The sequence below is a fragment of the Larus michahellis genome, chromosome 8 (genome assembly GCF_964199755.1).
Source record: "Larus michahellis chromosome 8, bLarMic1.1, whole genome shotgun sequence".
NCBI classification, from domain to species: domain Eukaryota; kingdom Metazoa; phylum Chordata; class Aves; order Charadriiformes; family Laridae; genus Larus; species Larus michahellis.
The window spans coordinates 46,562,972-46,579,890 of NC_133903.1; the positions used below are offsets into that span (position 1 = coordinate 46,562,972).

The 16,919-nt window shown below is 41.0% G+C and overlaps 1 protein-coding gene across 1 annotated transcript in view; it reads right to left on the reverse strand.

Moving 5' to 3' along the window:
• Positions 1 to 389: 389 nt before the first annotated feature.
• TESK2 (testis associated actin remodelling kinase 2) overlaps positions 390 to 16,919 on the reverse strand; it is an 83,640-nt gene continuing 67,110 nt past the window's right edge. Inside the window, exons 6-11 of the mRNA XM_074597455.1 lie at positions 13,625 to 13,707; positions 11,210 to 11,285; positions 9,465 to 9,548; positions 8,240 to 8,326; positions 4,504 to 4,639; positions 390 to 2,288 (exon numbers count right to left, since the gene is read on the reverse strand). Coding sequence (XP_074453556.1) covers positions 1,276 to 2,288; positions 4,504 to 4,639; positions 8,240 to 8,326; positions 9,465 to 9,548; positions 11,210 to 11,285; positions 13,625 to 13,707 — 1,479 coding nt within the window. The 3' untranslated portion in view covers positions 390 to 1,275. The remainder of the gene's footprint in view (positions 2,289 to 4,503; positions 4,640 to 8,239; positions 8,327 to 9,464; positions 9,549 to 11,209; positions 11,286 to 13,624; positions 13,708 to 16,919) is intronic.

The following is a 16,919-nucleotide window of genomic DNA, read 5'->3' on the forward strand; positions in this document are numbered from 1 at the left end:
CTTTCTGTAGAAGAAAAAAGTTAATAAGGGACAAGCTAATTTTCTTCAGTTTGACATTCAAAGCCCTTCTGTGAGTCTACTGTCTATCCTCTCCAAGAGCACTTGTGTGGCTGCAACACTGCTGGCAACTTCCCCTGAGCAGGGGAATCCTGTCCTCTGTAAGCACACTGGTTTTAAGTAAGGAGCCATTGTTACTGCAGTAAAATCAAGGAGATCAGATGTCGTACCAGAGAGGGAGGTGAATGTGAACCTTCTAGCTTAGCGGCAGTAGTCAACTGTTATCTAGATATTGTATTCAATTAACTATTCCACGAAAACAGATCATGGTGTCCATTCAGATCTTCAGAGATAAGAGCCCACACACCTCAAAAGCTCAGTAAAACTCTTACTTTTCACTGGCAGTTTCTCCAGAAGCACAGAAATGGTAATGCCTGGAATATGGCTCTCCTCTTGTGCCCTGGGCAAATCTTCCTCCACATTTGGGTTGAGGTACATGAAGAGCTGTGCAAGGAGGAGAGCAGCGCTCACCACATCCTGCTTTCCTGCACTAATGTATTATACATCATTACCAAATCCCAAGGGAAAATGAAACACCAGGGAACAGATTCTTCTTGTTAATCGCAAAGTATTTGTCATGTGATTCAGCCCGCAGATTGCCACCAGCGTGAGGGGTTTTGTTTCTGCTGCTTTTGAAAGAAGAGCTTGTTTAATGCTGCAAGTGCATTCACAGCAGCTCTGGGACCAGGGAGCATTCCTGTCTGCTCAACATAGCTCTGAAAGATCTCTGTGCCCGTTTCTAAAACAGAGGCTCTGACTCACGTGTGCAGCTGCAGAACGTTAATGCAAAAATCTGCAGTGGTTTAGAGCAGCTGGTCAGTCAGAGGAAGAGGGGGGGAAAAAAACTAAGGGTCACTCTTTCTACCCAACATGGAGCTTAAGGCCTTGAAATGCTCCATGCTGGAATCCAGGTCAAACTGTTTACGCGGTGCCTGCTCTGGCTGCTGCCTCTTGGAAGGACTGTGGGGCCCACATGGCCATTCTGGCTGGAGTAGTTCCACCTCCTAATGCAAATCAGGGAAGGGAATAAGCAGAGTTTGAAATAAAGTTAAAATAATCAGTCTCTCCAGACGCTGTCTGCAGCTATCTGTTTGACAGCCAGTTTCTACCATCTGCTGAGTCTCTTTCAAACGTGAAGCCCAGCACTATAGAAAAACAGAGTTTAAGTGACTGGGAACAACTGTTCCCTCAAGGACACGTTCAGTTTGAGCCCTCTCTTCATATGTCACAGGTTGACTGAGTGCTGCCACTTGCTGAGATGTTGGAGGAGGTCTGAGACAACGGGGCAGGACTGTCCCCATCCTGCTCCCTGAAGAGCCATGCCTCTCTCTCCAGCTCGGTGCAAGGGCTAACGCTGAACAGAGGCTTTGTAGATTCTAGAGGAGTATTTTTCAGTAGGTCATCTTCCACCTCCATCTCTTCAGAAGGGAGACAACCCACAAACACTTGTGAGGAGCCACGTCCCTCAGAGTTCACTGAATTCTCAACTGAGAGCTTTTTGTAAGATAGCGGCTCAGGCTGGGCCAGCACTAATGGTTGGTTACAGGCTGGATCTCCATGCGTATTCTCAACAGGGCAAAACCCATTTTCCTCCTGGGCCACTGGCCCATCTGAACAGTCCATATCCTCCTCTTGTCCTGGTGCAGGGAGAAATTCCGGCCTGTGAGGCTTGGCTTGAAAGGGGGGAATCTCTGACACACCATATTTACTGCTACTCAGGAGTTTTTGCCGAACTTCGGCACCTAGCTGGATTGGGTCACACCTGCTGACAGTTGAAGACAGTCCCCCAAACAGGCCATATTCCTTGTGCGGCAATTCAGGAGAGAGTGGAAGTGATCTGCATCGTCTCCCAGGAAGAAGGGAAAATTCTTGCCAGTCTGTGCTATACGCCTGCCGGAACTGGGACTGGCTGGCTTTCAAGCCTCCACCTGCCTCTGGGGAATGCAAGTCAAACACAAGGGAGATTACAGACTTGCTTGGCATGTCAAAGAATTTGATCTTCCCCCCCTTGAGGTCCTCCCGGGCACTGAAGGGATTAACTTTCCGGCCTAACCCTTTGTTTGGTGTATAGTAGGGGTCCTGCACATTTATCTTCCTGGAAGGCTTGCGGGAGAAGATATCCGACTGGCTGCGTGACAACCAGATATTCCGACGAGGACGGGGTGACTTGGGTGGGATCTTATCATCCAGGGAACTCAAACGTTTTACTCCTGGTCCTTTTTCAATTGAACCTGAGTAGAAGAAAAGAAATACTCTTAGCTTAAAGGAGCTATATGCCTGCATGTCTGCTAATTCACAGAGCCTTCACGACAACTGTAAAGAAAAAGCTGCATTTCTGATGTTTCAAAGTATCTCCCATAAGCACGTTTGCTCATTCCTTACAAGTTCCTGCACAAACACAAGGACACTATTCTCTTCTCCTCAGTGTATTATTGGTTTCAAACATGGAGATTTGTCAGCCCTGTCCACAGGGCCTTCTAAATGTTAGGCAGTCAAAACTACATTTAAAATATTCTCTCCTCTTTACTCATGCTTCAGGCTAATTAAAAGTCATCTGGAAGACTTGAGGAAATGTGAATTCAGTTAATGCCATCTTACTTCCCTAGGCAGTGAAACTGGACTGCTTCTTTATCATTTTATGATCAAATTTGTCACCCACATTATGGGGGATGCTAATTTAGCAAGACAATATTGCCTTCAGAAAAAAACAAAGGAAAGGAAACTGTACAAAAATCTGGTAGGAAGGAAGAAGTCTTTCCCTCTTCTATCCAAACCCCGTGTTTTAAGGTCCCTTCAAACCTCCTCGCTGCCAGTAAACTGAGACAGCAGAGATGGCACAAGGTGATCTTAGAAAAGAACAATTTGAATGTTTCTAGATTTATCATCCTGGCTTCCAGCAGAGGTTGCCCAAGATCTCTTCATGATACTGACCATAGAGGAGGGCAAGTATAAGACATAATCGCCAAAGGAATAGGGACTGTTTCATCCCTTAATGGGAAAAGCTTAAGACCAAAATAAATGTCCCTCCTGATACCATGAAGAGTTAAAATCATTCCATCCCAGCCTTCATTCAGTACATAATCCAGTACAGAAACTAGGGATATATTAGAGTTTGACTCTAATGAATAGGAGTTTAAAAGTTGTACGTATGTGTGTGTGTATTTATTTGTGCACATGCATGCACACACACATATATATAAATAAAAGCTGTATCACTAGAACAGGACAGGAAAATTGTAGTTGTTTAGGAAAAGATGCTACCTCCCTGAGTGATTGGAACATGCATCTGCCACTGGCTCTCAAGCTGCCTCTGAAGAGCTGTGGCAGAGTAGTAACAAACTGATATAAAGAAGTGGTATCTCCTTTTGACTACCATTTCCAGAATAAGCACATACGAATTTCCACTTTTCCCTTTAAATACTGCCACAGTTTAGATTGTAGTCACTCCTCCTAGGAAAGACTATGCAAGTCAAAGAACAGCATGTAACACTTCTTGAGGAAGATGCAAATCTGAGATGTACTCCAAAGGGAGAATGCCAGGCAAATGGGGGAGGAAAAAAACAAAACAAAAACAAAACAAACAAAAAACCCCAATGCACATAAAAATACTACAAACCCAACAACCAAAAAAACTCCAAATAAAAAATTCTCCTTTTAAATCGCACCTCTTTTAGGTGCTTTCCAGGCGTGGGAGAACTACCACATGCATGCATTCCACGTGGTTTACAATATAGAACTCATTTCAATCTATAACCATATTACAGATAGACATATATGTATGTATATTGTGTATTTATATACACAATATGAGAAACCATTTTTACTGTACTCTAAGTTTCCAATGACAGAAGTCTACTAACACAAAAGATATCCAAGTCAGAATATGCCCCAGGTTACAAGGACTGCTTGCAATTTGCTCCCCACACCAGGTGGCACTAGATGGCTTCAGAGAAAGCCCTTCAAGGTCAGCATTCCCAAGCAGATCTGGGATTCATCTTTTCCCCAGTCTTTCAGAGTACTTGCATCTTCTCTGCTCTTCCTACTGAAGGAGTTTAAGAAGCTTCTAAGTGCTACATGTAACATGCACCAAAGAAATGATGCATATGCACTAAGTATGGCAGGGACAAAGCAAAAGTTGATGGATTTTCATATACTATTAGCAACTTAAAAAACCATTCCCAAATGAACTCCTAAGTTTCCCCGCAAGAGCTTGTGGGCACAATCTTCTGAGGCACTTTAAGAAACAGTTAGCTGTTCTTTCCCGAAGGACAATCTGCAGTGCAGAGTATATAGCACTGCTCCAGAATCATTTTCAGGCTTTGAGTAAAATCACTCATAAGCTGTAAATAATACCATATATAGCTGAAATCCTAGTCTTCGAAAAAGGAAGCATTGTACCCTCTTGCTGTTAGCCTTCAGCAGTGTTTGTACAATACAGACACTTACCTTTGGGTTTTCTTTCACTGTTGTCAAGATTCAAAAACTTTCTCTCTCTGTCCGAGTCCTCATTTCTCAGGCGATTTAAAATCTCCTCCAGTGTTTTGACAATATCAGCAAATGAAGGACGCAACTTTGGATCCATCTGCAAACACACACAAATCAAATTCATGTGTGTTTGTCCATGCTATTCTACTTACACAGTGGACAGACAGAGGGACAATCTGAAGGAACTGAGGAAATTCAAGACCGTTTTAAGAAGTGTGTTGTCATTGCAAAAAACCTAAGTAAAGCAAGTGAAAAGTAGTATTCTGTCCCAGTTTTTATCTATCATAACTCTCACATTTAATTATCAAATTGTAAACGTTCTATGATGAGGACGCATTTTAAATTGAAAAGGTGGGAAGCTGTTAGATTCAGGGCTTCAGAGAGGATTTTGTTTGTTTGTTTTAAACAGCTTTCATACTTCAAGGATTTCTTTCTGGACTCCAGTTATCAGTCAGAGATTATTTATCAATGTTATTTCAAAACATGCCTGAAGCAATAAGGATTAAACAGAGCAACTTGGCTATGTCATTCTTTAAAAGTTTGTAATTCTTCCATCGTTTCCTTATGGCTTTAATTAAAACCCACCTAAATGGCATTGATGATTTTCAAGTTAAAAGTATTGTATCTTTCCATCTGTTAATTAGCCTTACTACTTGGCATACTGGTCTGTCTTGTGAGGAAGCAAGACTGGTTATAGAATTTGACAATTTAATACAATAGGAAAAACAAAGAATCCATCTTTGCCCAAGTAAAATACTGTCCCCCCACAGTCATCAGTAAGTATTCAGTCTGTATTTATTTATTCGCCCTAGTAGAAATAGATCTCAAAGTCCAATGCTAAAATTGTACTAGAGGGCAAGCAGCTTAATTTAAGTAGTAACTTAGATGGCATTTCATCATTTTGAACATTGACTCTGTATATATGTTACAGGTTTAACTACTGTAGGCAGCAATGTCCAATTCCGCAGCTGAAAGTTAACCTCATTACACTATTAAAAAAGATTCCGCTTGACCTGATTCCTGTTTCCAGCCCTCTAAAGGCTTTTTCAGAGCAGACAAGCCCAGACAGATCTCACCTCTAGTACAAAGGGAACAGTGGTGCTTTGTAAACAAAAAAAACCCAAAGACCTCCATGATACTACCTTGCAGGTCCTACCAGATGAGTATTTCTGAACAGAACTGGTACGATCTGCAATACCAGAACACCTTCGAGCAACCAGGGTAAAGGGCTAAAAGTTTATATGTACAGTAATAAAAACCAAACAAATCACACTTGAAGAGCTTCAGAGCAGCAAAAAAAAAAGTTGTTCTAATGCAGCAGTTGGAATTTCCTGGCATAGGAAAACATCTTTTTCAGCTTTCCCTGTTTCACTGAAAGAGTAGGGCAGGGGCAACACCAAAGCACACACTCTGTACTCCAACAAATTTACTAACTTGGGAAGCTTAGAGAGCTGTTGCAAGCTACAGAAATTGAGAATTGGTCTCTGGCTTTTTTAACTGTGCTAGGTAAGATCCAGGACAAGAGCAGTGACAGAAAAGTGACTGAGAGCAACATTTCTCTCTTCCATCCCCGAGCAGTCCAGATTCTGCTCAAATGGAATAGAAGGTTCTTCCTCAAGGCAGCAGCTGCCCACAGCTCAGCTCGTGCTGGTAAGCTTTTTGTGTGATCATACCTTATTATAACTATTTGCACAGGTAGGCTTATATTTGTTGGAGAGCCATAAGTTTTAGACTTCCTCACATGTACTTATTTGAAATAAAAAGCTTTATAACAGCAAGTTAAAGACATTCTAATCCACTACTCATACACACACATCAGTTTTTACTGGTTTTCTTAGGTTGCCTTAAAGCACGTTTCCTGGCTGTAGAAAACCCCAGCGGCTTTGCACTGGGGTGCAATCAGCTGAACTATACAGTTTACACTGTTTTGTTGACCTATTAAATAACAAAAACCTATATAAATGCCCACGTCTAAGAGCAAATTATCACACAGATCACCTGCTATTGAAGCACAGCATACTCAGGAAGATATAAGAAAGCCTTCTCTGTTCACCACCTTTTTCCTTCTACTAGGTAAGTGGTAAGTGAATTGCAGCCTGCCTAACAATGAAATCAGCATATTAATGGCTTGATCACAAGACAGTAATTTCCACCTTCAATTCAGGGAAGGGACGTTTATTATACAGGAAGCAGCATTTGACGATAACCAGTAGGAGAAAATCCTTTTTCTCCTAGCACACCAAATTCTTACATGAAAATATAAGATCAGTCGCTTCCCCTTTTCACGAGTACAGTTTTACTCGGAATTTCACCTGTGCTGAAAAACTGCTTTAAATCGTGCACCACATGTTTGCATGCAGTATGATTTCTACAGGTGGGAGCCGAGATTTCCAAAGTCAAATCCTACCTCTAGCCAAACCCTGTAGTGCTTACGTTGTCAAAACACTTCATAAACACGAGTCAGATGTACCACTGTCCTGGTGGCGCAAGCTCCACTGCACTAAGGTGAAATCAGTGGAGTAGGTTGTCCAGAGTAAATTCCACAAACATCTTTAGAATTAATTTACGCTATCTTGTGTCAAGAGCAGCAGTCACCCCCACCTGCCCATATCCTCACCTTTATACCACTTTCCCCTTGAGTGAGCATGTGCATTTGTACTAATACAAAGAGAGCACTCGGGGCAAAAAGAAGCATCAAGAGCATGGAGAGATGAGACTGCTTCTTCCAGCAGCAATGTTGACATGAAAACAAAGCCTGAAAAATCAGTAACAGACAGGGAAAAAAAGCCTGTTCTGAGACTTTCCTCGCAAACACTCACTTGGACACAGTGCTGGTACTGGCTCCGGCATGGCCTGGTTGTGGGGTCCCAGGCAACATTTTGTGCAATCACATTTTCAGAACTCACCTCAACTTAAGTTGTGCCAACTGGACATTCCCAACTTCAGCTGAATTTGGTGGGAGCTCAGGTTCTCTTACTTCATGTAAACCAGTTTACTACACAAGGGTACTACAAATCTCTGTTACGGGATAACCCACAAAAGAGACCTACTTCCCTGAAATTTTCAAACTGAGGAGCCATGAAGGTATCCAGCACTAACTACCACAATTTTACTTGAATAATTGGCAGAAAATTTACTCCGTACAGCGCATTGCCTATAGCCTTACTGATAATAAATCATTTGGATCCAAGTTAGTTTTTTTGGAACACAGGCTAGGGATTTGGAGGTTTATCCTGCTTTCCAAAAGGCAGCATATAGAAACTTTAGAGTAGTTTAGTGCCTGCTCTTGATTTGTTTGTTCCCTCTGTTTATGAGAGGAACTCAGAATTCTTTCTTCACAGCTCACTAGGTCTGTACACAGTAACAGCTGGATTTTGTCAGCCCGATGGCCAGCCAGTGTCAATGGCATACGACTGGTTATGATCAGCCTGAGCAGCCTGCAAGAAGCTGTTTGGTGTGCCAGACCTGTTTGTTTGGCATGACAGAACACAGAATTGCAAAAACACAAGATAGACCTTGTTGCAAAGGGAAGGGTTATAAAAACTGCAAGGGACTTTCTGGGTTATCAGAATGTACACTGCTTTTACAGGTAGGCTCTTCAAGTCTCTTCTGTAAATGCTTTAAGCTCTATCTTCAACAGCCAGAGGGATTTAGACAACTCCAGTTTAGGCCTCTCCCCTTCAAGTGAGATACTCACATTACAGCAGTTGAAGGCCAGCTGGAGGAAGTCAGGGGGACAGTCTCCCACCATGTGCTGGAAGGCATCATAATCTAATCCAAAATTCTGTACAAACAAAAACACAGCACAGAGATATAAATCAGGTCTGCTATCTGGCCCAAAGCATCTTCTTTTCACAGGGTCCCTACGTGGAGTTATCAGGAATAACCATGAACACCATCTCTCAGCGGCCACATACAGCGGACTTTGAGAAAACTCCATGCAGACTCTGAACTGCAGCACTCCCAGTGGGGATTACTTGATACAAGATACCTGTAAGAGAATGAGCTGACTTCAAAGCCCATCCTTCTTCCTGGATTCAACTGCAATCCATTGCACTTGAAATGATGTCCATGTGGATCTGGAAGCAATATCCTATATTATGAAGTTTCACCATGGTGACTTTCACAGTGTAAATTAACAGCCTGCCTGCTACAAAAGCAGAGGCTTTGCTACGTTGCTATGATGAAAATTTGCCAATTAAAATGGTTAATTTTTCAGTGGATGGTAGATTGGTAATACAAATTATCCAGTTCCTTAAATGCACGTCTGTAAAATCTGAAGGGCAGAGAAACAAAAGGATCTCTTATTTACTGCAGTTCAAGACCTAAGCAATTTTGCATTTTCAGAACCAGAGGGGAAGAGACAATTTGAAAGACCCACCCAGAGAGGGCCAAAAAGCTGCCCTGCAAGTGGGACTCAACCAAAAGGCAACCGAAGAAAGTAAGAAGTATCTTGTTTGATCAATCGATTCTAGCTCAGATCCACAGTACTTAGCACAGTCTATGCAAAAATAAGGGTGAGCTTATTTTAGCTGCTGCTGACATAGCTCCTGCCCCTTTCACAAGGAGGGGCTGCTTAGCAGATGCAGTGTGCCAAACCACACTCTGTTCTGAATCTGGCAAGAAGTCTACATGAGCTATCACCACAAAAGGAAGGTGACTGCAATGCTCTCAGTGCTCTGCTAGTTTGGGGCAGAAAGGATTTTCCCATGAGGGCTGCAGGTGGACAAAGTCTGTGTGAAAGTGTCTTCGATGAAGCTTCTTACAGTAACCGCACAGAAGAACAAAAGCCTTTTACAGGCTATTTTTAATGTAACACCTATTCATCCTATCTTTGGCAGCAGTGCCAGAACTTCTAAAGGCCAGCCATTATCATGGCATACTCACCACCTCCCACCAATGTTACAAACATAACCGCTTACCTCTGTGCGAGGGAGATAGTCTGGATCTGCCTGTATTCTTGCTATAATCTCACACAGAATTATACCATAGGAGAACACATCCGCCTGAGAGAGAAAAAAAAAAAATAGCCACATGGTTCAGCTATGAATACTCAGCGTTCTTATCTGCAACTGCGTTTCTCCTTACGCCAAATGGTTATCATGAAACAACTAGACCAACACCACAGGCTTAGAACACTAAGCAACTGCATTATAGCTAACATTTTCCATGTGAAAAAACACATGCTTACAGTAAAGCATTCTTGTTGCACGAATAGCAATAACTTTAAAACTCTTTCAAGAAAAAAAAAGAAAAAACAAAACACCAAACCACTCTTAATTCAGCAGTGTAAAAAAAATAATATCCTTCCTTGCATAAAGAATGGTGAAATTGCATTTGATGTCCTACAGATGGGAGTAATTAAAAACATAGCCAAAACCATGACATGCCTATATATGTTAGAAAGACAGGTTTAGACGGTTAGAAAGATGGGTTTAGAACACACATAAACACAGCTTATCCAGAACATTAATGCTGTTTTTAAGAAAAACTACATTATCCCCTTCTTACAATTCAGCACCTCTGGAGAAAAGTGTCTTTCCCAAAGCTTGAGATATCTAGTAACACTATATACCACCATCCATTTCCATTGACATTTCCATGATGCTTAGTAATCACTCATCTGACTATGATGTAGATCTGACTAGGTGTACAGTTGCTCAGATTTCCACCCACTTGAATTTATCATGTAATAAAATTTAGGAAAACATGGACTAAATGTCTACAGACAGAAGCTGACATCCCTCATCCCTTATTTCTCAGGCAGGCTTATATGTCACCTTTCATGCTCATGAGGTGAGACCTGTTTCCTCTTTAGTCCTCCATGCCCTAGGGTTAGTGAAGAATGCAGCACCACAGATTTAGGTACTGTATTATTAATTTAGGTCAATCGGAACTCTTAACAAAGCTTTGAAATGGTAATTATTACATTCATTAGTGAGGTAGCTACTGCTTTCCTGAAAGTTAAAAGTACCACCAATTAAACAGACTACTGACTACTAGCTATAAAAAAAGTACAGGATGTGGGCTTTATCACAGAAAAGCTGCACTTGCAGGGCTGAAGTAGACTGTGTCACACGTGGGAGAGAAAACCACGTGTAAAGAAGAGCTCGACTGAAAATACTATTTCTAAAATACAGTGTGATCCGATCCTCCTCTGAAAAAAACATTTCCCAATGTCATAAGCAGGAAAACTGAGAAATACCTCTGGAGAACATTTTTATCCAGGTATCTTACCTTAAGAGATTCTGATTTTTTATTTTTTTTTAATTAAAATACTTGTACAAGTTTACATACAGACCTTTAACTTCTACCCAGATTTCACTAATATATGGTCTTACTACATTTCTCATCAGACATGACTAAATTAAGTTGTGTTAGGTCAGCAACACATTGTCATGTTTCTGCATGTGTGGTGTTTCAGAATGGAAGCAGCGTAAGAGTGAATTATGCTAAAGGTAATTCTATTTCTGTGTAAGAATTCACACCCTGAATTAAAAATATTAGTTATTCAACTCACACTCTCCCTCAGTCTGAATGATCTACTGAGTACAGACACGTGACAAATGAAAATAACAGTAATTTTATTATGGAAATGCTAAGTTTCATATACAGCTATTGAAGAGAAACGCCTGACAACTGAAGTCCATTTATATCAAGCACCTACCTTTTCATTGTAAGGTTCATCTCTGAGAACTTCTGGTGCCATCCAGAAGGGTGAACCCACCACTGGTAACTTCTCGCTATATAGATAAGGGATGGATGGCAGGAAAGGAGGGAGGCAGGAAAGGTGAGGGAGAGAGAGAGAAGAACTATTAATTAAATACTCTGATTCAGGAACTGCTACTAACTTCCCATAACTCCAAGTATCTGCAGAAACTTTCACCAGAGGGAAGTCAATACAAATGGGTTCCATAACATACTGTATTTTACACTGGTTTCCTACTGAACTCACTGCAACATTCAATAGCAGGAGGAGAAGGTGAAAGAAAAAGAGTTCAATCAGTTACTCAAATTTTATCTCCAGTTTCTAAGCACCTGGCCACTCTTTTAAGAAGTATTATTTTATTTGAAGGTCACAGGTGTTCAATACTTTTGGCTTCCAAACTCTTGGCAGAGTGGTCTCCTTCATCTCTACAGAAAAATGTCAGTTTCAGGCTAGATGTCAAGTTCTCCGTTCATGCAGCAAGACATGCAGGTATCCATCCCTACACATATACCAACAGGCAACTCTGAAAGTATTCAGCACAGCCTGCTTGCAAACTGTTTAAAAAAAAAAAAAGTCAAGATTGACCAGATAAATCCTTCAATAGGGAAAAATTAAAAGTAATCAAAATAGAGGCAATTTGAAAAAATTGCAATGTTTCCATACGGCTGAATACTGGGGTCTTAAAGAAAGGCCTCCAGCTTGCCACCCAGCTGACCTTGAAGGAATACCTATTAAGAAAACCAGACCTCTGAAGGCTTCAAATAGCATGGCTTGCTGGCCAGCAAACTGGAAACAACAAAACTGCAGAACAACAAAATGGAGGTACGACTAGATCAAACCAAACTGGTGGTTAAATGTAACAATTTTATTATCGTAGAATCATTTAGGTTGTAAAAGACCCTTGGGATCACCAAGTCCAACCATCAACCCCACTCTACAAAGTTCTCCCCTACACCATATCCCCTAACACCACATCTAAACGAGTCCTAAACACATCCAGGGATGGTGACTCCACCACCTCCCAGGGCAGCCCATTCCAGTGTCTGACCACTCTTTCTGTGAAGAATTTCTTCCCAATGTCCACTCTAAACCTACCCTGCTGCAGCTTGAAGCCATTCCCTCCTGTTCTATCGCTAATTACCTGTGAGAAGAGACCAGCACCAACCTCTCTACAATGTCCTTTCAAGTAGTTGTAGAGAGTGACGAGGTCTCCCCTCAGCCTCCTCTTCCTCAAACTAAACAGTCCCAGCTCCTGTTGTTTGTTTTAGTAACAAGTTACCCTAATTGTAGCTATTACTATATTCTCAGTTTTCAGGGCACCTCAGAACAGGGTATTAAGAACACCTAAAGGCACCCGTGGTGTCTTCCTGATTTTGTGATGGGTTCGTATGAATACAGCTGAAATTTTCCGTACCTTAAAGGGCAGAGACACCACAGGAGCATACGAGATACGCATTGATTGTACTTATCAGTAACTTGGAAATTAAAATGTTCACTTTTTTAAGCCTTTACATCAATATTTCATCAAGATTAATACAAGCCTTCAGACCTCCCAAGATACAGTTTTAGGGTATGTGCAGTTTAAAAACAGTGTATAGCCGAGATCAATTTTTATTGTTTTCTTTACAGTCAAAATTGCTGGAAGGCTTCTGATTTTACACAGAAGCACACACTGGAGAAAACCTGACAGCACATTTCACAGTCAGAATACTCTGAAATACACAAGTCAATATACAGAGAGAACAATGAAATCCTTGTCCTCAATCTCCCCAATGGTGGGATGACAAAAGGACTGTTTCCAATTGTGACGATAGCTTGTGACAGTCACCTGTGCACTCCTCAAATTGTAATTTCATCTAGGGAGAGCAAAATGGTGAGCTACTGTTAGACAGTAATTTTAGTATCTCTTTGTTATAAACCTGCATCTTAACAACTACCCAGAGGTTAAGGAGAATAATATTGGAATGCCACTGAGTATTGTTTATGAAAATGGAAATAATCTAATTATAAAACCATCCCAATCCAGGATGCTGGACAGTATTTTTGTGTTTCCTTTGTTGTGTTGTGGTTGTTGGTTTTTTAAAATCAAAATTTCCAAGTACCTGCTTAGAAGATCTATTGAAAAGCTTGAGTAAATCCTCTACTCACTGCAGCATTTTTGAAGAACAAATGTCACCACTAAATCTATCAAAATGGAGAGTAATTAAGACTGGAATATTTTGGTCATCCAGCCTGCAGTTCTAGACTGAAGACTGAGGATATTTTTTGCAAATTCTGTATCAGAAGGCAGTAATGGCCTCAGGGATCTGGCTTATTAGAGGTTGACCTGCAGTTGCACTGGAACTCTTGCTGTATTTTGATTAGTTCACGTACCTGTGATCAGGAATTTTCTCTGCTAAACCAAAGTCTCCCACTATTGCTGAGTATCCGTTCTCATCGTGTTTTATTAAGCAGTTCTGGGGGGAAAAAAAAAACAACAAAAAACCACAATCAACAGAAGAGTTATTGTCTGAGAATGAAACCCATGTATCATTTGTTTTATTTTTAATCTGGAACAAGACTACAAGATATCGTTTGGAAGACGTTCATCTATGAGAAGCTTTTGTCTAGAAGCTACCACCCTTTTCCACTACCCTCCCCCCTGCACAATCACATGTCTGTCAAACTTAAGATGCTGCAAACAGCCTTACACTTAGTTAATAATCCACTTAAAAACTTGCTGAGAAAGCAGGCAGCCACAGGCAGCACGTACCCAGCTAGGTTCTAGCAAGAATTAAGATGATTTAGCTCCCTTACTGCTAAGTATGCGATACATGCTGTTCACTATAACACCTTAAATTTTCTCTTTACAATTTGCCTGTACCTGACCAGAATGCAAGAGCAGAGCAGACTCTAAATGCCTTTATGTGTTTTGCTACATTAACTACTGAAAAGGAACTCACTGCTTTGATGTAGGTTTTCATCAGAAAATACAAGATGTGACAAAGTTATATGTGCTTTTAAAGTCCAATGAAATTCTTCATTCTACACTACATCATAAAACATGATTTAAGGGAAAAGTCTAATAGGGAAAAGCTGTCAATCCTTTCCTTTCAGATGTGCCCTCCTGTGTCAGGAAGGAGGGCAATTTAAAGGACACACACAGATAATTCTAGTCTGGTAACATCACATCATACACAGGGTATTATCGATTTATTTTTGTTATTTATTTACAACTCTGAGAAATATGCTTTGACCATTCCAGTACCACATCTTTTCCCATCTCACTGAAGGAATCCATAGCTGACTTCCCTACGTTTTTTTTTCTGTCCTGCAATAGGTGGAGCAAGACAGAGAATTCATTCCCTTACCACATGCCTTGCTCCATATCCTTCTGCAGGCAGTACAATAGCAGTGACAGCAGCAAAACCACTGCCGACTCCTACAGAGTGGTACCCTGCATTAATTAGCTGAACAGCAGGAAACACTTTCTAGCTTTATTGTGCTTGGATGTAAAAAAGCTCCTCGCTGACCCGAGAGCATTAGCTTCTCTGTATAATGCAGCTACCAAGAAAAGTGAGCCCCTTGTCTAAAAGATCAAGTTCAGGTCATCCCTGTTTATGTTATTCAGAGACGATTGTGGTTCAGGCCATGAAGTGAGTTTTCTTCCTGCCAATTAAAAGGTTAAGCAAGCCACTCCTGCGCTCGTGTAAAGAAAAATGCATGCCAGCCTCTTGAAACACATGCCAGGCTCCTGAGATGCAAAGTTCTATTTGTTTAGCATGACTCAAGTATAATAAGTACAGTTAGTTTGTGGATTCATAAACATGTACCAAGTTAAATCAACCGTGCTTGCCCAAAGAGCAGCAAAGCTTCTCAGTTACGGGCTTTGTTATCTTTTATCAAAGAGCACATTCATTCAGCTTGCCTCTGTTTAAACATTTGGTCACTATAAGTGGACTTAAAACTGAGAAGGATAAAACTTTTCTGAAAAATCTTGCTCAGATGATTCAGACAAGTGGAATTTCATTGTGTACCACACAGAAACAAGCCTATGAGGACACCAAAGATTTTGCAGCCTACAAGAATGCCGGTACTAGCTTATCCAGCGAAATATCACGTTATTTTCTGCTATAGATTTCCCAACACTTAAAGATGATTCATAATTCGACATTTAAAAAAAAAAGAAAGGAACAACTCTGATTCATAAAAGAACCAGTTTTAAGATCTAGATTTTCTTCTTGCATTACCTTTGACTATCTACAGTTTTGTTCATTTTGAGTAGCAAGACTGCAGTAGCTCATTTTACATTGTGGGTTTTGTAGATGAGGGTTATTCTCCAATAACCCTGTCTCCAAAATTTCAGGGGAGCATTTCAATCCAGACTGAGAACTATTCTCAACATAACTAAAAATCTATAGAAACATTTCTAGTGACCTTATGATCTGCAATAATTTACAGTGCTGCTTTGATACCAAAAGGAGGCTTAAATGGAACATCAACCTGAAGGCAAATTCCTTCAGCTTCTTACCAGTATAAAATCACATCTCATTAGACAGCAATACATAACCAACTTAAAACGAAGAATCTTACCCCCCCACCAAGCCCCGGGCAGTCTCAGCTCTCAGGTACAGCACTGAATTGTTACGCAAGGGGATTATTCCTATATAAATCATAAATTAAACCAATAGCGCATCCAATCTAGCTGCCAAGTAATGCTACCTGACAGGTCTGAGCTCCTTCCCAGATGAGGAGGAGCTGCCCACAGCAAAGCCAGGCTCCCTTTCAGTGCAGGCCTTTCAAGGAACCGAACAGAATGGACACCCCACCGCTGCGAGGTCCAGAGGTGCTGCAGGAGAGACCAGGACACCGCGACAAGGCAACGCAGGAAAGCCTAGGGCAACATTTCTGCTGTAAAGCACTGATCGATTGTTCTGCTGTGGTGGGCTGCACAATGTTAAATGACATAAAGAAAGCTAAACTATTCTCTCTCATTAGTAGAAGCTTGCCTTTTGTCTGCATATGAAGAAGTGCTGAGTGTGAATTTAAATTCATTAGGATTACGTATTTCCAGTACAAGAGTGACTTTTTTTATTCACGCTTAAATCATCCATGGGCAGGTGACATGCACCAGACAAAAAAAAAAAGCCATTGTCACTACAAATGCTCACTGTAGTGAAACTAAACTGATTTAATTCAACTGGTGCCCATTTTTATGTAGCTAAGCACCAGCTTCCTGGAACCCAGAAAGGATAGAAGCCTGTTCCTACCAAAATCAGTAGTAAAGCTCTTCTACAGATACTAGCTTGATAAGATGTCACCTTTCAAGCCTGTCCTGGATGAGCAGTACAAAGTTTTGCAGATGACAATGCTTCATTCCATGCTGAGATTCTCCAAGTGTTGAAGGCCAACCCTCAGCACCACCATACTCCTCCTCCAGCCTTCCCACCCTAGTAAAGCCATTACACAACACTGCACCAAATCCACAGCACAAATAGTTTAGTTATCAGATTTAAGATGCAATTCATACAAAGGTGACTTAACACAGCCCACAGTAACTGGCAGTTCACGTGCACTCAATGAAAGACAATTCTAAGCATTCACATTCTACTGCCAAGATAAATCAGGATCAAAAAAGGAACAAAGCTTCATTGTAGACTAAAAGGTTGAAAAGAGCTTTTAAGTTTAA